Source organism: Acanthopagrus latus, chromosome 23, assembly GCF_904848185.1.
Source record: "Acanthopagrus latus isolate v.2019 chromosome 23, fAcaLat1.1, whole genome shotgun sequence".
NCBI classification, from domain to species: Eukaryota; Metazoa; Chordata; class Actinopteri; order Spariformes; family Sparidae; genus Acanthopagrus; species Acanthopagrus latus.
The window spans coordinates 20,579,578-20,600,167 of record NC_051061.1 but is presented as its reverse complement, the minus strand read 5'-3'; the positions used below and the strand labels follow the sequence as shown (position 1 = coordinate 20,600,167).

At 39.8% G+C, this 20,590-nt stretch overlaps 2 protein-coding genes across 11 annotated transcripts; one reads left to right on the top strand and one right to left on the bottom strand.

Annotated features, from left to right (window-relative positions):
• Window positions 1–529: 529 nt before the first annotated feature.
• Window positions 530–5,994, bottom strand: soul5 (heme-binding protein soul5). Of its 10 annotated transcripts, none has more exons than XM_037090252.1 (9): window positions 5,944–5,994; window positions 4,261–4,320; window positions 2,904–3,012; window positions 2,692–2,751; window positions 2,346–2,427; window positions 2,146–2,266; window positions 1,523–1,662; window positions 1,251–1,414; window positions 530–860 (listed from the first exon to the last, which is right to left on the bottom strand). In XM_037090252.1, exons 3-9 carry the CDS (start codon window positions 2,930–2,932, stop codon window positions 752–754), a joined length of 705 nt encoding a protein of 234 aa, XP_036946147.1. In that variant the 5' UTR covers window positions 2,933–3,012; window positions 4,261–4,320; window positions 5,944–5,994; the 3' UTR covers window positions 530–751. The 10 variants fall into 10 exon arrangements, with proteins under 10 accessions (XP_036946147.1, XP_036946143.1, XP_036946142.1 ...); XM_037090248.1 differs by lacking the exon at window positions 5,944–5,994 and adding an exon at window positions 5,294–5,374; XM_037090247.1 differs by lacking the exon at window positions 5,944–5,994 and adding an exon at window positions 5,294–5,316 and having other exon boundaries at window positions 4,261–4,394.
• A 10,848-nt stretch (window positions 5,995–16,842) lies between these two features.
• LOC119014165 (retinol dehydrogenase 8) lies at window positions 16,843–20,255 on the top strand. Its single transcript, XM_037089119.1, has 7 exons — window positions 16,843–17,011; window positions 18,049–18,204; window positions 18,697–18,858; window positions 18,952–19,131; window positions 19,213–19,306; window positions 19,402–19,585; window positions 19,692–20,255. Exons 2-7 carry the CDS (start codon window positions 18,108–18,110, stop codon window positions 19,902–19,904), a joined length of 930 nt encoding a protein of 309 aa, XP_036945014.1. The 5' UTR covers window positions 16,843–17,011; window positions 18,049–18,107; the 3' UTR covers window positions 19,905–20,255.
• The last annotated feature ends 335 nt before the right edge of the window (window positions 20,256–20,590 follow it).

Sequence of the window (20,590 nt, the reverse complement as noted above, 5' to 3'; positions counted from 1 at the left end):
ATTCAAACTGATCATCAGTTTACAAAGAGATAAGAAATAATAACTGATATATATCATTTTCTCCAAAATGTAATGGAGTGGAAGTACAAAGTAGCAGAATATGGAAGAACATTATTAAAACTGTACTTTTCATCGCTAAATTTAATATCAACTATTCATCAACTTAAATAATTTGATCAAGAATAGTAAAATAAGGAAATGTATTATTCATTATAAACAATATTGCATTGCTCCACATTCCCAGTTACTTTAGATAATAAGGTGCAACCTCACCGCCCAAATGATACAGACCGCTTTCATGAAGCTCACAGTGACGTCAGACAACAGGCCAGTTCAAAGGTGGATGGTTATGACACCTGCACATTAGCTGTAAATGGTGTGTTTAATCCCTGAGTAATGGTATTCTCGAGCTTTGTTGTGCCACCTGGTGGTGAAAAACCACAGTTTTAAACTGGATTGAGCCTGAATTGTCTTCTGCAGACACTTTGATTGGTTCAGAAAAAGAAAAAAAAAAAAAAACTCAAGAAAATAATGCAAAAGGGTAACTTTATTGAAAACAACAGAAAAAGAAGCTAGTGTAAAATCATTGTCACCAGCAGTGCCTTGTCTAGAACATTCATTACATTTCCAAAATATGTGCTCTCACTGGCAGATTATTATGGCACATAATGTCTTGAAGCAGTGTGCAGCCACAGCATCCTTCCACATACGCCGTCTGCTGTAAGCTGTCGTTGTTCGGGGCTCACAGCGTTTAAGCGAAGGGAGACATGTCCATATCCTCCTCACTGCTGGTGGAACACTCCGGCTCGTCCTCAACGACGTACCACACCTCATTGTGCCTGTTAAACCATGTCATCGGACTGCAAGGAGTGCAAGCACACACACACACACACACACACTTTAGTGTTTTTCTTTCAGCTCAGCTGCAGAATAAAGTTTCACTATTTTCACTAGTTTCTGCAAACTGCAGATACTTTTTGAACGTGACACACATACAGATCTATATCAACATTTGTACAATATGTATCGATATCAATTTCACATTACATCTATATGTGCTGACTTCTGCCAGAGAATGATTGAGATGGCATTTCATTATTTTTGGTTTGTAGCCACAGAAGCAGGTAAATAAAAAAAATAAAGTTTTAACATATCCATGATTTGCAGAGATGCACATTGCCACCATTTATTCTACAGATTGGGTTGTTTCTGTTTGATTATCACAGAGAAAATAATGCTGATTTGTTCACCTGTTGTATCCAGCAGCGTAATGGAAGTCCTTTTTGTACTTTGCACCGACTAAGTCCAGAGCCGAGGACAGACTGTTGGCGTTGTTTTTGTCAGAAAATGAAGTCATCCATCCTCCATAGGTCTTTACATACACCTTCATAGCTGGCAAGGTAACGATGCTCACCTGCCAGTCAGCAAAGATTAATTATCTGCCAGAGCTGTAGGTGGAATTAATTCAAACAACATCATGTCAGTAAGGACTCGGGGAAGGTGCTACGTCAGAGAAACTTACCGCCTCATCAGTGGGATTGGGGGGATTCTTCTGATGTTCAGCTGGCAGCAAGAAACCCATTTTGTAGACACCCGTTTGCCAAAATCTCTTGTCATCCGGCATTTTCATAAGAACAGGAGATGTCATTTCAACTTTCTTTCCTGAAGGTAAACATTGAGAAAGTATTGGATTTTTTTTTTTTTAGATGTCACAAAAAGGAAACACATAAAAAATCTTCTGAATGTCCAATAAAACCGCCAAACTATCTTTGTACTCTGATCACAACTAAATACAGTAATTATATTGTTGAGTCAAAAGACATTTTAAGTTTAGCTCTACCACATGGTCAAACAGAGGCCAAAGGAAATGGGTTTAAATAATATGTTCCTTACAAACGGATGGAGCTGCAGAACTATTTGCAAGTTAAACCTCTCATTTCTTTTTCACATTTTTGTGTGCTGCTCTTAATTCTTTTCTGTAAGGCTGAAACACTGTATCATCTATGTGCATTGTGCTCTGATGTTCTGTGTTGGTCAGTTTACAGTGCATTTCTTTTGAAAAGAATCATTTGATCTAAATGGAACTACTTGTTTCAATAAGCAATAAACACATGAATGAACGAGTGGATAAACATGCAAACACACCATCCGCATTGTCACCAGTGATGTATTTAAACAGTCGTCTGAAAGCTTTCATTGAGGCAAACTCCATGATGTAGTGCGTCTCCTCAGTTGTGACCCATTTTGCAGATCCATAGTGACGGACCTGAAGGACAAGAACAAACACGGGGGAGTGAGCTTTATGAAAGTTTCTTAGCCCTGAAATGTGAAAAGTTTTCTCTCACCTCATACTGTGGAGTCTTACAAACCGGGTCGAACACCAGACATTGTTCTGTTTCAGTACAGAACGCTAACTCAGAAGAGTTTCTGTGAAATCAGAGCAGAAAGTCTTACCGAAAAGCAACACATGCTGACATTAATGTCATCTATACCAAGATCTGAGAGAAAATGTGACGACTATCCTCAATTCCTTATTTACCGATCAGTCGATCTATGAGTTGACTGGTCATTTTCCAATTTGACTTGTGGAAGTAACAGTGCTTCCAGTTTTCTAATAACTTCAAACTTCATTGGATTCTTTTTTTTTTTGTTGAAATGTATTAAACATGATCCTAGATTCCGTTTTCTTACCCAACTCTGGCCTCAGCTGTCAGCACCAGCAGAAAGCCAACAAACCCTGAAAGATACATCCTAAAACACAAATATAGAATACTTTCACTCAGCACTTAAGACATTTTTGTTCATTCAGTGAAAAGGAGATATTTTAAGTTGAGTTCATACACCAAAACATTTCTATTCAATGATTTCATCTGGGACAATCTGGACAGTGGAATTGTACTTACATCATGGCAGCAGTTTGGTTCCCCTGCATCCGTAAATTGTATCTTCGCAGTTCAGTCCAAAGGGACTATTTATTCCAGCTCTGGTTATGAAAGGCAAACTGGCCACTCCCTGAACTCATAACACAAACCAGACAATGCAGTGATCTGACCAATGGGAACCCAAAGCAGAGACAAGAAAGTGGGAACAATTCAGACACAAACAGACACGTTTTACCAAATGTGTTATAAACATGTTTTGTAACCGCTTCAACCAATGACATCTGTGTGAAGTAGAAGAAGAGAAAACCAGAACTGCAACAAATGCTACCTTTGTGCTCATTTTTGGTTGAGATAGCGATGTTCATATGTTTTTACTGACTCTTGACAACATTATACAGAGCTTAAAAATACCAGTGATGCTCTGTGTTTCTGTGCAGGGGGATGAATGTGCACATAATGACTGCATTAGGAAACACGCAGGTAAGAAACAGCAGTATGATAGAGGTTCTATTCATGCTTAAAAACTGTTCTCTGAAGTCACAATGGAAAAATATAAAACGGAATTCTTTTTATTGACAAATGTTCTGAATCCTTTTTCCTGAACAGGGAACACGTTTAAAAGGAGATCTTGCTGTTTTTATGTTTAATGTCTTCATCTTGATCAGAATAAGGAGTAGAAGTAGGATTCACGCATTTTATAATAGAAATAACCAATAAACAGGATATTTAATGGAATCATCTGGGTACAAAGTGGTAGAAATTGTGACAGAACATCATGTGAGGCGGTGGCTCACGTGTGTTCTCTCCCAGCATGAAGGAAACGCCCAGTTCTGTAATACTACCTACACAAGGTATCGAATGTCCTAAATGACCACCATCGCTCTGGTACACAGTGTGACAGAAACAAACGAGAGGCTAAAGAGCAACGATGGCCTAACAAACGAAACTTATTGACATATGTTGCATATACGTATACAACATGACCAGCATGAATGTAACATCTATATAACATATATTCTCTTGTGATGTGAATTAATGTAACCAGAACATGATGTATGTTTGTTAGCACAGACCACATAATAGAGGCTTTGTACCCGCATAACATTGAACACTGAGTTCAAATTTCAAGAACATGCATTCAAACACGAGACAAAAGGTATGGTCACACCCATCTGAACAATATATAAGAATGTTTTGGTGCTCAGTCAGGCGACACAAAGGTCACTTTTAATAATAACAGTTAATTGGTAATGATAATGGCTGCATCTTAATTATAACTTTACTATTAACCTGCACAGTGTTATAACAGAAAGACTTGTCAAAGAAAAAGATCTATTTACCTCCATGAAGAGCTTTGTTATTGCATTTGTGGGATTACCTCTCAATAGGGGTGACAAGGTGAGTAGAGCAGCAGCTTAGACTTAAAGGCTTCTTCTTCCTTTGGCAAAGCATTTAGAAAAGATACATGAAACCCTCCCTCAGGCCTCGGTCCAAATCCCACGCTGTCCCATTCTCAAGTGTCAGGAAAAACACACACATACATTCAGCTCTTTTCTGAATAATGTTGTCTGGTAAATAACCAATGACAACATAAATATAAATATATATACACACGTTACACACATTTTTGTGTTTAATTGTTTGTTTGTTGAGATACCTACTAGTTTCCGAGTAGCGAAATTATAAATCAAAATATATATACTTATAGCGTTTGTGATTTATTTTGAAAGTATTTAGCGGAAGTATCAATCATTATCGTTGACTCTACCTTGACGGTATCTAAGATGATGCAGTTCTCCAATATGGCCACAAGATGGCAGTGACGACCCTGAACACAGGCAACACAGCGTCACGGCGACTGTAAAACTTGCAGCAAACCTTTGATTCTAATTTGGTCACCGGAATAACAAACCGGAATTCTCCTTTATTCTCAGTAAAGATTGTGTAGGATTGGGCTTTAACTGTGACCACGAGAGAACAATTGATATAATCATTTGATATTAATTTCTGGGTTAATCCCTGCATTACAGAGGTTTTATTTTACAAGTACCCACCGGAAGTGTATGTTTTTATATTCAATTAATATTCCGCGATGTAGATTTTTTTAAGGAAATGTTTTATTATTTTGTTCTCCTACTAAAGAAAACCTGTCCGTTAGTACTGTTTGGCTGGTTGGCTCAAAGTTTCTGCTATCGATTAGTCAGACTGACTACGGTGGCTGAGCTAACATTTGCCATGTTAGCTAACTTTGTCGTTAGCGTGTTAGTACTTTATAATGGCATTACAAGTCTCAAGCGGCACATAGCGTCGTGTGTCTGTGGAATATCAGCAGCGTAACAGCAGCACAGCATTCCAAGGATGGTAAACCAGTCTAGGGATCGATAAATATCACTGAGCAGCAATCGACGTACCTTCGGACACTGTTCGGTGTCGGCGCTGCTGTGTCAGTTGTTGTGTCTGTGTTTACGCTGGGTGGCCTTGTATTTAGAGTCTTCACTGCCATCTTGTGGTCAAATTGGAGAACTGCATCATCTTAGGTATCGTCAAGCTCGAGTCAACGATAATGATTATATACTTCCGCTAAATACTTTCAAAATAAATCACAAACTTGAAAATCACAACTGTGAGTTAGTGAGCATATATATATATATATATATATATATATATATATATATATATATATACATACACACACACACACACACACACACACACACACACACACACACACACACACACACACACGTGTGATCAATGTACATCAAGATGCATCCATGTTTTATCAATAGAAATACAACTTCGTGTGATTGCTTGCTTTAAACAACAAATGAATCTTACAATACACGCGACAAAATACCTACACTTCCGGTGGTTACTTTCGAAATAAAGCCTCTGTAATGAAGGGATTCAACCAGAGATGATTATCAAATGATAAAAGCCAACTACTACACGATCTTTGCTGATAATAAAGGCGTACGGATATTTGTTCTGATCACTATTGTTAAGCCCGTTGTGGTGTCAGCTCAACAATGTTGAGAGGCTGGAATCATGAAAAAATTACCTTTTAATTCAACAACTTCTAATATAAAGTAGTTCTCAGTAGCAACGTGGTATCCTACGTTTAGTAGTCGCCATCCTGTTGCACTCTGACCTCTCTGCTTACACCTTAACCGCGACCTGCCCTCCACAACAGTGCCCCCCTGTGGTAGAAATATAGAATATATGTTTAATATCAGAACAGAGCACAACACGTATGTTTAATAATGGGGCCTGTCTCCTTCAATAGCCTGTTTTTACTCAGCCTAACAATATCTCACTGCTGTTCCAGTTTTCCTTTTATTTGACTGTGAAGGGTGAGAACCTGGACGATGAGCTGGAGCAGATGATGGAAATATTACAACTTTTTAAAAACTCTCTTATTGGTAGGATTTTGATAATCTGTTGACAATTAAGTTCATATGCGTGTAGAATCTTATAGGACACAATATAGGACGCAACAACAACACCAATAATAATAATAATAATAATAATAATAATAATAATAATAATAATAATAATTAAAGCTGCGAGCAGCGTTGGTCGGGCCCTCGCAGTCCACGCACCTCGGGGCATGCTGCCGTCAAGGCTTCCGCACGCAACGCCTCGAAGAAGCCGTTTCTTTATAATTTGGTGCCCTGCTCCCGCTGGTATTAAGTAATGCACGCTGAAGACAGAAAAAAGAGCGTGTACTGCTGCACGATTCCCCAGACAAAGACTGAGATGACGGTCCGCTTCTGGAGCTGGCTGACGAAAATGTCCACATGAGGCATGATGCAATGAAATAGTTTCGGGAAGAAGCTGAAAGTATCATCGTCCAGTAGCTGAAGAGAATTTTTTCTCCAGTTCTTCCAGCTGCTCTACACTCTGGCGATGATGTCACGCACTCTAGCTCACGCAATACACACCCATTATAAAATCAGAAGAAGGCCTAAAAATCCGTAAAACTAAAACTGTGATGATTTGGAAACCGTAAGAGATTTTTAAAAACTGAATACATGCCCAACAGTTCAAGGTCTTCTCACTCTTTAAAAGGTGGAATGGTATCTGAAAGTCGATGAGTTTTGAAGAGGATTTTAAGATTTTCCCATTTACTTTCCATTCAAACTAATCAGACTGCGACCAGATCGCCATCTATAGGCCGATTTGCACCAAATTTTACACAGAGCCTCATCAGTCCATGGAACACAATTACGAACATTTACGTGATAATCAGACCGTATTTTGTTTAGATGTGCAAGATTGTCTGCTTTCAACACAATATGCAGGAATTTTGTTGCAGGTTCCCTGCTCGGGCCCTAATAAAGAATCGCTTCAAAAACAATAGGGTCCTGGCAGGTTCCCTGCTCGGGCCCTAATTAAGGATCCATGGCGGGACTCAAACCCAGAGCAGAAGCAAAGCCTCCATTCACATCCTGCTCTGCCACCTGAGCTAAACACCATTATGAGTTCACACTGGATGAATAAACACAATGAGTCCCGCCCACAGACTTTCTGACGAATGCAGGTGGAGCGCGCCGAAAAGGGGCGGTCTCGCTCGTTTCCCGCGTGAAATTAGTGGATTTCCCTCCAAAACTGTAGATGTGTATTTAAATAGCTGTTGGATCGTCACTCTGGTTCCAGCGGCTCTACTCTGAGGACACGAATACGGTCAGTAAACTCTTCTGTACGAATCTGCTTTATGTGTGTGCTTACCTGCTCAGTTCAGGTGTGTTCATGTCTGTGTGGGAGTTGTATAGATCTCAGGTGATTAGCCCAGGTGATGTTCCTTTATATCAAAGAGCTCCACATTGCAAAGTAACCTCCATGTTGTCTCAGCCTAGTGCCGGTTAAAATGGAGCCAGCCTCCCTCTCATGTTGGTCAGATTTGTTTTTGCCTCAAATGTTTCTGAAATAACTCTGAACACGAAACTGTAGACGTCTCGTGTAACTGTTTAGTGTTGAGATAAATTCGGCTTGAACATAATTCTGTAATTACATCCATTTAAACGCGCCGCGGACTGTATGTTTTGCCCAATGCACCAAACTCCATTGTGATTTTGGCCGTTTTATATCTGCGGTGTTTATTACATGAACACTGCACAGTTAAGTAAATTTGGGTCACTGTCTCAGAACAAGTCGCTAGTTTCGTTAAATTCGGCTTGAAGTATTATTTATTTATGTATTATTTTAAACGGCATGAAAGCTGGTTAGCTAACGTTTACTGGTCAGTTTAAGTCAGTGGTTATGTTAGCTAGCTGAGTTTAAATTTGTTGGAGATGCAATGCAAGGTTTGGAAACATGTTACCAGCGGCTCAGCTGCTTTATTAACGGGCTACTGACACTATAATGAGCTTATAAAGACGTCTGGGTCATTTCATCGTTGTGTTTTTACAGACGGGTTTGCATGTTAGCTAAGGTGTGTGTCTGTTGGAGTGTGTTAGCATGACGCCATTATCGTGCTGTGTAATGTTAGCTTGTTAATACTATCATCTTTACAGCTGAATATCTGAGTACAGCACAGTTAGCTAACAGGCAAAATAAGCAGCCTCATTGTAGCTGCACAGCATGTATTCAGTGTGTTTGTCTCAGTTTTGGTTTAATGTGTTACTGCATTCACTGCACTGTGTGTCAAAAGATAGACTTTGAAATCATATTACTCGTGTATAAAGCTCTTAATGTTCTCAGAACTTATTACATTTGGTTTACATTTGTTTTACCTTTAAAAAACACATTTATTAAATCAGATGAAAGTAGATTTTATAGTGCAGAGTGATGTGAGACTCCTGAGGTGATGTCATGCACATGGTCACAGACCGCTATATCATTCTTTATTATGAAATGATAATCCTGTAAGAAATCCCATTTTGCCATATGTGTCTATAATCTGTCCATACATCTTTTTTCTGCTTACAATAAGAATATGTGTATACACACATACATGTATGCATGTAGTCATCATGTTATACTAAAGTGCCTCCTCCTCTCTCCAGGTGAACAGTGGGACTTGTCTTCAGCTTCAGGTGGAACAGCTCTTACCTGTATGGTGATCAGACCCAGAGAGGAGACACACCTGGTCCAACCAGGTCAGTGCAATATAGGTGCAAAAATTAGAGGCAGAAAGTGTGAGTTTTGTCAATTTCTGCTCATTAATACTCTATGATCAGTAAATGATTTTAGAGGATAGTCGAGTCTCATTCACAGGTCGTTGAATACCGACAGTTTGGGTTGGCAGAAGCCATGACAGTGTCACTGTTGGGACACTAGTCTCTCTCCCTCTTTTTCTGTTTGTCTTTAAAAAAGCTAATTAAAAAGGCAAACAAATTTGCAAGCAAGCAATGTACAGGTTAGTTCAATGGGGAATAAAAGAAGGAAGTCATAGTATTTTAATATTTACTAAGTGCGATATTGTAGCCAGCTGGCATTGTTTCAGTTTAACGAACACCTGCATTTATATATATTATGAATTATATAATTATATTTTATTTAACATGTATATCTCCACTGTTCAGCCACAACATTAAAACAACTGACAAGTGAAGTGAGCATTGATCATCTTGTTACAATCAAATGTTCTGCTGGGAAACTTTGAGTTCTGTCATTTCTGTGGATTCGCTTTGACAAACACAGCCACCCAAACACCGTTCAAACCAACTGCACCCCCTCATGGCAAAGAACCCAAGGCCTCAAACTGGTCTTCTCATTGTTCAGATCCCACTTCAGCTGAGCATCTGCTGGATGCGCCAGAACCAACTCCAATCCATGTTGGGGCCCCCATGGATCGGTCTTGGCTCTGACTGCATCCAGTGGAAGCTCAGCTGGATTGAGATCTGGGGAATCTGGAGGTCATGTTGACACCTTGAGCTCTTTCCCACGTTCCTCGGGTCGTTCCTGAGCAGTTTTTGCAGCGTTGCAGGCGCGTTGTCCTGCAGGGGGCGCACTGCCACCAAGGAGTGCTGCTGCCACGAGAGGGTGTACTTGGTCTGCAGCTGTGTTTGGGTGACTGGAGTTTGTCAAAGAGACATCCACACGAATGCTGGGACCCATAGTTTCACAGCCGAACATGACATTGGAACAAAATCATCCATGTTATTTATTTCACCTGTCACTGTTATAATGATATGACTCTCAGTGTATACACATGTTAAATACTCTATATATGTCTAAAATATCTATATGTCTATATTTCCTCTCAGTAAATCAAAATCTGATTGACCTGATTTGATTTGATAAAGCAAAACCTGTTTGAAATACTTGTACTTCCTTTGAACCCTGTTGGTTTTGAGCTGGGACTTTTACATTTAAATGGACAGCTTCATTTATGTAGATTCAACACTAACATTAGCCTCGGCGTATTCCCCTAGCAGGCCACTAATAAGGATCCTATTCAGTTTCTGACGTGCAGCTGTGTGGTGGTGAAGTTTTTGGTTTAGAAGCGGTTCTTGTGGTCACATTCATGGTAGAGGTGCAGCAAACTGAGCTGTAAACACCAGCAGAATGACCGGAGACATGTTAATTTTTGGTGGCTTGTGTAAGGTTTGTTAGCAGTAGCATTCTTATTCATGGTAGAAGTGCAGCGGATTGAGAGCTACGACACCAGCAGAACTGAGCTGAGACGTGTTGTTTTGGAGGCCTTGTGGTGTAGAGCTTTCTGGGGACAAAAGTTCAGTAAGAGCAGTCCTGTTGTTAGTGGTCTGCCAGGCTTACCTGGTGTTATTGTAATTTATAGTTTAACTTGGCCAGACTTCAGCTATCTTCAATGGCAAATGCCCGAGTGCAGTCCATCGGAGCTGTAAGCAGTGTTTTCCATGAATGGCAGTAGTCAGGCCTTTGATCAGTTGCTGGTATTGGTAATAGCGTATCTTACGAGCCCTCGTGCGATCCCGCCAACTTACAGGTCCCTCATGTTCAGACACCTATGGTATGGTAGAAGCGTGCACATAGTGTGCGTGTTTAGCTTGGGCCTCGGCCTGGCTAGGGACATGCTCAGGGCCACGGTAGAAGCTAGCCTGACGCCACTAAAGCGGCTTGGATCTCTGCCCTCAACTGTCCATGACGATTTCCCTCGCGAGTTCAGTGTGTATGGGCGCGATGCCTTTGCTTGAAGATAATGTTGAACCTCTGTGATAAAACTAAATGAAAACAATTGCAGGAATTCATTTTCTTTGCAACTGTGTGCAACAGCATCCTGCTTGATAACACCAAGCAGAGATCATTACAAAGCTGTTACAGGGCCCTCGGCCTTAATGCCCAGCAGACCACTGATAACGATCTGAATGTGTTGTGGTGACATTTTTTCTTTGGAAGCAGTTGTTGTTGTTGTTGTTGTCATGTTAATGGTAGAGATGTAGTGAAATGATAGCTACAGATACTTTGAGTGGTTGTTAATTTGTCTGAGTACTTCTGAGTGTATTGAAGGTTTGTTTTTAGTTCTTGTACATGTGCACTTGAGCGCGCAACTGTGTGGTCAGAGAGTGCTTGATAAGCTTTATGAAGTCTTTGGAGTTGTTGTCTTGTGAACTGATAGCTACAAACAGCTTGAGCGGTTGTTAGTTATTTTGCACCCTTCGGAGTGTATTGAAGGTTTGTTTTTAGTTCTTGTACATGTGCACTTGAGCGCGCAACTGTGTGCTCAGAGAGTGCTTGATAAGCTTTATGAACCCTTTGGAGTTGTCTTGTGAACTGATAGCTACAAACAGCTTGAGCGGTTGTTAGTTATTTTGCACCCTTCGGAGTGTATTGAAGGTTTGTTTTTAGTTCTTGTACATCTGCACTTGAGTGCGCAACTGTGTGCTCAGAGAGTGCTTGATGAGCTTTATGAACCCTCGGAAGTTGTTGTTCTGCTGGCGAAAACGTCGTGGTATGAAGCTTTTCAGGCTAACATTGTTAGCTAAACAATGTTGAGTGCCGTAAGCTACAATAGCCAGTTCGCCACTGTAGAGTTCCAGGCACCAAAGTTCAGTAATAGCAATCCAGTTGTTTGTGGTCAGGCTTGTGTGAACTGACCAACCAGACCAGACTTAAGTCCCACCTCAAAACCCATAGGATTCAAGGAGAGTTTTTACAGCCACTGGATAATCACAAAAAATGTATATAAAAAATGTATCTTGAAATAAAATGTAATTGAAAATACATGTCTTCTCACTGTTAACAACTTGACTCTCTATGAGTCCTGTTAATAGCTCACAAAGTGCGTTATTTGACGACCTGAGAATGAGACTCAAAAAGCAGCTGTCTCTGTACAGAATTGCTTTATAAGTATGCCGGCATCATGCAATATATCAATTAATTAATAATTGTCCTCCATAATGCAGGACACTGGCTTGTCTCACATGGCCTCTCTAAGATCTCAACTTTCTGCTTTTAATGCTGATTAACTTAATCTATAATAATATATCATGTTTCATCAGCAAATGTTTAATATTGATATGAATCGACAAAGTAACTAGTAACTAAAGCTGTCAGACAAAGTACTGTGAAAGTATGAATAATATAGTTAAAACTAAATTTATGCAAAATATGAAAATTATTTAACATATATATATATATATATATATATATATATATATATATATATATATATATATATATATATATATATACACTGTTCAGTTGAAACATTAAAACAACTGACAAGTGAAGTGAGCATTGATCATCTTGTTACAATCAAATGTTCTGCTGGGAAACTTTGAGTTCTGTCATTTCTGTGGATTCTCTTTGACAAACACAGCCACCCAAACACCGTTCAAACCAACTGCACCCCCTCATGGCAAAGAACCCAAGGCCTCAAACTGGTCTCCTCATTGTCCAGATCCCACTTCAGCTGAGCATCTGCTGGATGCGCCAGAACCAACTCCAATCCATGTTGGGGCCCCCATGGATCGGTCTTGGCTCTGACTGCATCCAGTGGAAGCTCAGCTGGATTGAGATCTGGGGAATCTGGAGGTCATGTTGACACCTTGAGCTCTTTCCCGCGTTCCTCGGGTCGTTCCTGAGCAGTTTTTGCAGCGTTGCAGGCGCGTTGTCCTGCAGGGGGCGCACTGCCACCAAGGAGTGCTGCTGCCATGAGAGGGTGTACTTGGTCTGCAGCTGTGTTTGGGTGACTGGTGTTTGTCAAAGAGACATCCACACGAATGCTGGGACCCATAGTTTCACAGCCGAACATGACATTGGAACAAAATCATCCATGTTATTTATTTCACCTGTCACTGTTATAATGTTGTGGCTTTCAGTGTTTACACGTGTTAACTGCTTTTTACAGACACACTCAAAACCTCCCAAAAAAGGCTAAAAACTTCCACAAATACAAACAAAACCTCCACAAATACACAAAACATTCTCAAATATACTCAAACCTCCACAAAAAACTTTAACAAATTCACTAAAAATTTCCTTAAATTCACTAAAAACTTCCACAAATATACACAGTACCTCCACAAATACAGTCAAACCTCCACAAATCCACAAAACGTCCATAAATTCACTAAAACTTCCACAAATATACACAAAACCTCCACAAATACACTCAAACCTCCACAAATCCAGAAAAAACTTAAACAAATTCACTAAAAATTTCCATAAATTCACAAAAAACTTCTACAAATAGACACAAAACCTCCACAAATACACTCAAACCTCCACAAATACACAAAAAGTCCATAAATTCACTAAAACTTCCACAAATATACACAAAACCTCCACAAATACACTCAAACCTCCACAAATCCAGAAAAAACTTAAACAAATTCACAAAAAATTTCCATAAATTCACTAAAAACTTCCACAAATATACACAAAACCTCCACAAATACACTCAAACCTCCACAAATACACAAAACGTCCATAAATTCACAAAAAATTTCCATAAATTCACTAAAACTTCCACAAATATACACAAAACCTCCACAAATACACAAAATGTCCATAAATTCACTAAAACTTCCACAAACATACACAAAACCTCCACAAATACACTCAAACCTCCACAAATCCAGAAAAACTTTAACAAATTCACTAAAAATTTCCATAAATTCACTAAAAACTTCCACAAATATACACAAAACCTCCACAAATACACGCAAACCTCCACAAATCCACAAAAAACTTATACAAATTCATTAAAAATTTCCATTAATTCACTAAAAACTTCCACAAATCGACACAAAACCTCCACAAATACACAAACCTTCACAAATATACTCAAACCTCCACAAATTCACTAAAAACTTCCACAAATAGACACAAAACCTGCACAAGAGACGTGAAACTACCACTGCTCTTCTTTCTCATCTTGCAGGTGATGGACAGTTGAAAGGACGAATCACCAAGATGAGCCAATCAATGGAGACGAGCCGCCACAGGAGCCTGAACCTGTACTTCACGAGGGGGATCAAACATGGCTGATATATCTGCAGTTCACTGCTCGTTTCTCCAGAACGAGAGCAGCCAGGAGCTGAAAGTTGTGGGCAGAGGAACAGGCTGCTGAGGACGAGTTGGACGACGGTTTCCTGAAATGAATCCTGATTTCCTGTAAATCAAGTTTTTTGGACTGACATGTTGTTCTCAGACTGTGAGACTCCCGAACATCCTCATCAAAATAGACTCTTTGGTTTCTGTCCGTCTGTGATGAAGCATCAAATGAGTCTCTTGTGAAACAGACCTGGTTCAGTTTGTTCACTTAATTCACATCATCTTTCTACAAACTCCCCTGTTTTTTATTGGCATTTTGCTTTTATTAAAGCAGAGAAGATGGAAACAATTAGGCAGCTACCGACCTACTCCTGTACGAGAAGCTTGGTTTTTTAAACTGAGTACTTACTAATAACAAATAGAAGATGAGACCTGGTGAGCAGAAATGTACTAATTTGAAAAAAAATCAAATGAGAAAACATTTAAAAATATGTAATGAAGAATATTTTCGATATTTTTTTCTTTGTAACCAAATGGAATCAAAATAAAGACATTTTCTTTGTAACTGTGTGACTGAAATGACTTATGTGACTGGTGCTTCTTGTCAACACCGTTTAGCTCTTGTGTGGGACATTTAATGTCTTAAATGTAGGCCACATGTTCACACCTTCACATCTAAATGTTGTTTAAAGTCTTATTTCACCTCTCAACTTTGTTTTTATTCCAACTGTGTTATGTTATTGTATACAGAATCGCATCCTCGCCCATGGAGAAAGTGTTGCAGAATAACTGCAGACAAAGTGAACCAGAACATACAGTTCACATTTCCATTCACTTTCAGAGAGCTGAATGTGCTGAAAGGGAAACAGTACAGCTTGTTGGAACTTGTTCATCACTTCTTTTATTGAAACTTAAGCAGGAATGTGCAGGTTGTGTTCATCTTTGACATTCTGGACGAGTGTCGACTTCCTCTGGACTTTAGTCATCATCAGATCCTGTCTGATGTTACAGAGTCGACGTGCTGCTGACAAGCCTCATCAACTGCTTCCCTCTGCCTGTGACAGTTTCACTTGTGTGGGTCTGACTTAAGTGTGGGCCACATGTTAAAGTCTTCAAGTCTTATTTTACCTCTAAACGTTGTTTTTGTTCCCAACATGTGATGTCATTACTGTACAGAACTGCAGCCCCACCCACCGAGAAAGAATTGCAAAATAACGGCAATGACTGGAGACAGTCACAGGAAGTTACGTCATATCATTCTCAATTATTAAGTGATTATTATTATTATTATTATTTAGCTGTTTTATTAAACTTTACAAGGGGGACAAACGTACAACATCTAAACATTTAGTTTCATTATGATTTTGATGATTTATCACACAGGCAGTTGAGAGTCACAGTAAAGTTCAGTCCAGCCTGCTGAGATACGAATCACAAAACAAAAGGTGAAACACCTGAAAACAAAGGAGAAGAAATGGAGGAGGGACGGAGGACAGTGTGTTCTTTAGTGTTTAACGGTATGAGATTGTAAAAATGTCCACATTCCTCAGAAGCCTCACATTAAAGATATGTACAGATACGTTTGTCTTTTAACTGCTTCAGAAACACTGCAAAGAAAAAAGAAATTAAAAACTACCTGACAGGTTAAATGACAGCAAAAATATAAGAAACACTCTCACAACATAATAAATATGTACAATGAATCTGTAGGTATAATTTGCATTATTATCTGTACCATCTAATTATTCCACAACAAGCTCACCAGGTTAAAATAAAAAGATGTATAGTTAACTGAACATAATTTATGGTAAAATAATGTGTATTGCTCCATAATGTACTTAAAAAAAATACACTAAACTGTATGTGGTTTTTTTGTGTCTTATTTAACTTATTTAAAGAAAAACTCTTCTGTCTGCAGATGAGTCGGTGTGCCAAGTTTCGTGCAAATCGGTAAAATCGCCTGGGAGGAGTTCGAAAAAGTAGGTTTTCGACATTTTGCAACGTAGCAAAAAAAAAAAAAAAAAAACGGTAGGCGGAAATGGGCGTGGCCTATACCACGAGACACAGCCCAATTCACTGAACGCGTGGATATAAGGTTTTTGAATGTGCGACAAAGTATATGGGAGTTATTAGCCAAAACGCGCTGTGCTTAATAACAGCGCCACCTAGTGGTGAAAATTCAGGACGACAATAGATTATAAAATTTTTCGCCCAGTGGGACTTATATTCCAAGTTTGGTGAGTTTTCGGGTATGTTCAGGCAGTGAAAAATGCAATCATTTCGTCCGAAGAAAAAATAAATAAATAAATAAAATAAAATAAAATAAAATAAAGAATCGCTTCAAAAACAATAGGGTCCTTGCAGGTTCCCTGCTCGGGCCCTAATAATAATCATCATCATCATCATCATCTGTTTCCCTTCTCTAATCATGATCCAGTTCTTAGTCTGGGTCATCTACAGACTACTAGGTGATGTGAGGTGGTGCGACTGTGCTGCAGTTGTCGTTGCCTCTTAAAGAACTACAACTCCCACATACTGAGTCGGCCTAAGTGACCTATTAGGTAATCGCAGGGCTTATGTAGCCGCATGTCCCGTCCTGTGACTCTCTGGACGCAGCTGTAACGTTACTTTGTCGAGCCGCTGGTTCAGTTCAGTCTGTCGGTGTCGTGTCTGCCGCTGCGGAGGACGCGCTGCTCGCCCTACAGGTTGGTAGATCACAACAGCACCGAGAAACAAACCCAGAGACCTCTGAGTCCGGACTTTGATGTGTGTGGGGGATTTACAGTGTCTGCAGTAATCACAGTCACTATATTGTGTATTTTATCTCCAGGGACCTTAATTGTTTTCACTTCGGATGATGTAGAGTGGTGGGAGGTGATACTGAGGAGGATACTGTGCTTGAAAAATGTTCAGCAATGATCATTTTATGATTGACTATATTTTTACATCACTATATTTATGTTAAAGCTGCAGCTTCTAGTCTGAGGTGTAAGTGGTTCCATTTAGCTTCACATCTGTGGAGGCAAATAATGCTCATAAACATCTGAATCTTGATGTCTTCTGTTATTATCTAGTTTCCATTCATCTGAATTCATGACAGTGTTACTTTGAAAAACATTCATCTGGGTCTGAATTTCCCTGATTGCAGTTTCAAGTAGCAACACTCATTGCATCACACACTGCTGGGTGGGACTGGATTTCCAGACTTGTTATTATTCTGTCACCATGTTGTACATCTTGAAAATGTGACACCTCACATACTCTCTTGGATAATCTCTGTTATCCCTGTTAAAGAGTTCAAGTGTGACTGTCGGGCCTCTGTGCACAAAGCAGTAAGCTTGTTGTTGCAGGCAGCTAAACATTCCAGGATACGTACTATAAATCAGATTAGAGCCGTTATAATCTTTGAACAAATAGCAGTCTGGCCTGAGTGTTGCTTCACAGGGAGAACGTTGGTCTTCTACAGCCGGATGATTTAAATAAATCGCTTTAAGCAAAACATGCACACAGATGAGCTTCATCTGGTGTAGTAGATACTACTGTATTACACTGTAAATAACTTTCAAAACAAAGAAGGACACCGAGAACTGGAATAGATACAGATACACCTGCCATTTTAGGAACAAGGAGTTCACCAAAGAGTTTTTTTTTTTTTTTTTACAATTAATCATAAAGTAATGTCTTTACTGTACAGGATGACGATCAGAGTAATATTCATTTCATGACTTTTCTCTGTTCACAGCCTTTTCTGACCGAGCAGTCAGGATCCTCCTGAGCCTTGAGGTCAGAGGTCAGAGAGCCATGGGAACCAGGAGGGTGCTGGTAACTGGGTGCTCCTCTGGCATCGGCTTGGCTGTTGCTGCCCGTCTGGCCAAAGATGAGTTCAGGCGGTTTAAAGGTCAGTCATTCATCCTCTTCCACCTCAAAACACTCGATGATGGGGTCTTTATTGAAGTGCTAGTTAGTTTAAAAAAATAAAATAAAATAGTAATAAGGCCCTTTTTATAAAGATATGTTAACAAGGCAGTGTAAGAGTTAATAATAGCATCATAAACACATTTATTGTTTGATTATGAGACATTTATTTACACTAATAATCAAATTCTCAGTTTGAATATATAAGAACACTAATAAAAGCCTTATTCGGTTCTTGTATTATTTATAATATTATTCAAAGCACATCTATTGAATTTAAATAATTTACCTATCAGGTCATCAATAACCTTTATGAAGCTTTTTATGGCTCTATTGTGATAAATACGTGCTTATTTGTGCATTTCCTAGCAGTGAACTGTGCTTTTGAACATACTGGATCTAAAGCAACAACAAACGATTTAACCAGCGTTAGAATCATCCACAGCTACTGACAGCCAGTGTTTACTTGATGCAGTTGTTGCCACGATGAGGGATCTGAGGAAACGGGGGCCCTTGGAGAAAGCGGCAGGTGACTCCCTGAACAAAACGCTGGAAATCAAAGAGTTAGATGCCTGTTGTGAAGAGTCCATCAGAGAGTGTGTCAACAGCCTGCCCGACAGACGAGTGGATGTCCTCGGTCTGTCTCCTCTCATTCACATCCTCACAGACACTTCTATAAAGTGAATTAAAGATGTCTCCTATAATGACACAGGATTCTCTGCCGTTGCAGTGAACAATGCTGGTGTTGGCATGATCGGACCGCTGGAGTGCCAAAGCATCGCTGCCATGAAGGAGCTCTTTGACACAAACTTCTTCGGCCTGGCGCGGCTGGTGAAGGAGCTGCTGCCTGACATGAAGCGGCGGCAGAGCGGCCATATTGTGGTGATGAGCAGCGTCATGGGCATACAGGGTGTGTTTGTGTCAGTTTTAGAGGAAGCAGTTAAAAGACAGCTGAGACGTTACTAACGGGTTGTGGGTTTTTTTTGCGCAGGGCTTCTGTTCAACGACGTCTACTCTGCCTCCAAATTCGCCGTGGAAGGATTTTGTGAAAGTCTGGCAGTGCAAGCAATGAAGTTTAACATCAAGTGATTACATGTCCCTGAAAACACATCAGCTGTAACAACTTAACGCAGCCGACCCACAACTGAAACTATATGCATCTTTATTATATCTCTGTCAGGACGACTCTGGTGGAGCCTGGTCCTGTGGTAACAGAGTTCGAAAGGAAAGTATACGAGGAGGCTGAGAAGATGGATCTGTCAGGGGTGGACGAGGAGACCGCCAAGATCTTCCGTGAAATTTACCTGCCGTACTCCAAAAAGGTCTTCGCCTCGTTAGGCCAGACACCAGAGGAAGTGGCTGAGGCAAGTGATGACAGTTAATGTTTCTAATCTGGTTCAAAGGATCTCTAAGAATAATTGTTTTTGCCCTTTTCAGTGTTGACATATGTTTTTTGTTTTTATGATGCAGCAAACTGTTAAAGTGATCACAGCCAAGGAGCCTCCCCTGCGTCACCAGACCAACCGGCTGTACATGCCCATGACTGCACTGAAGCACGCAGATCCGACTGGCCGACTGCCTCTGGACACCTTCTATAAGATGATCTTTAAACATGACAGTGTGTTCAATGCCACTCTGGGGGTGCTGCGCCTGCTGCAGAGGCGGACAGGGAAGAAACAATGACCTCACTGCACCATAGACAGTAAATGGTATGCTTGGTACATAGTGATTGACTGTGGTATACATCTTGGTTTGTTTCTGAGCAGCTCTGACCAGGCACAGGCCATAACATGTTGTCTGTGCAATACATTTTAATTCCTCATGCACTGTAAATATGCACATAGTATTTATGGACTTTCTCTCTGTGCAGTCTTTCTTTCGATTTTACTATCGGTTGGTACAGATAAATACTGTATTGTACCAGAAACATAGAATAAAAGAGTTCATTTTCTGATCTCGTAGAATAAAAAGATTATACTGTACATTCCACTCTTGGCAAGCAAACAAATGCAAGGCAATAAAATAATACACAGAGTATATATTTTACGGATACGATTTGGTATAAACTATTAGAATGTATGGGAATATTCGTACCACACTGTATTTGATTTATCCAGTTGTCAGACAGGCTGGCTCACAAAAAGGAAGTAATAAATAATGTTTCCTTTAATGTACTGGGCAGCTCTTAAAAATCTTCCATTGCTACATTCAGTTCAAAGCTCTTCCTTAGAGGTGATTGTTCTCAGACCTCTTAGAGGCAACACTTACACAAGCATGGAGAAAACTTGTGTGCACATATAAAACTTTACTTTTAGAATAAGTGGCTTTTCCAGATTTTTGCAGATTCTAGTGTCTCTTTGTTGTGACGG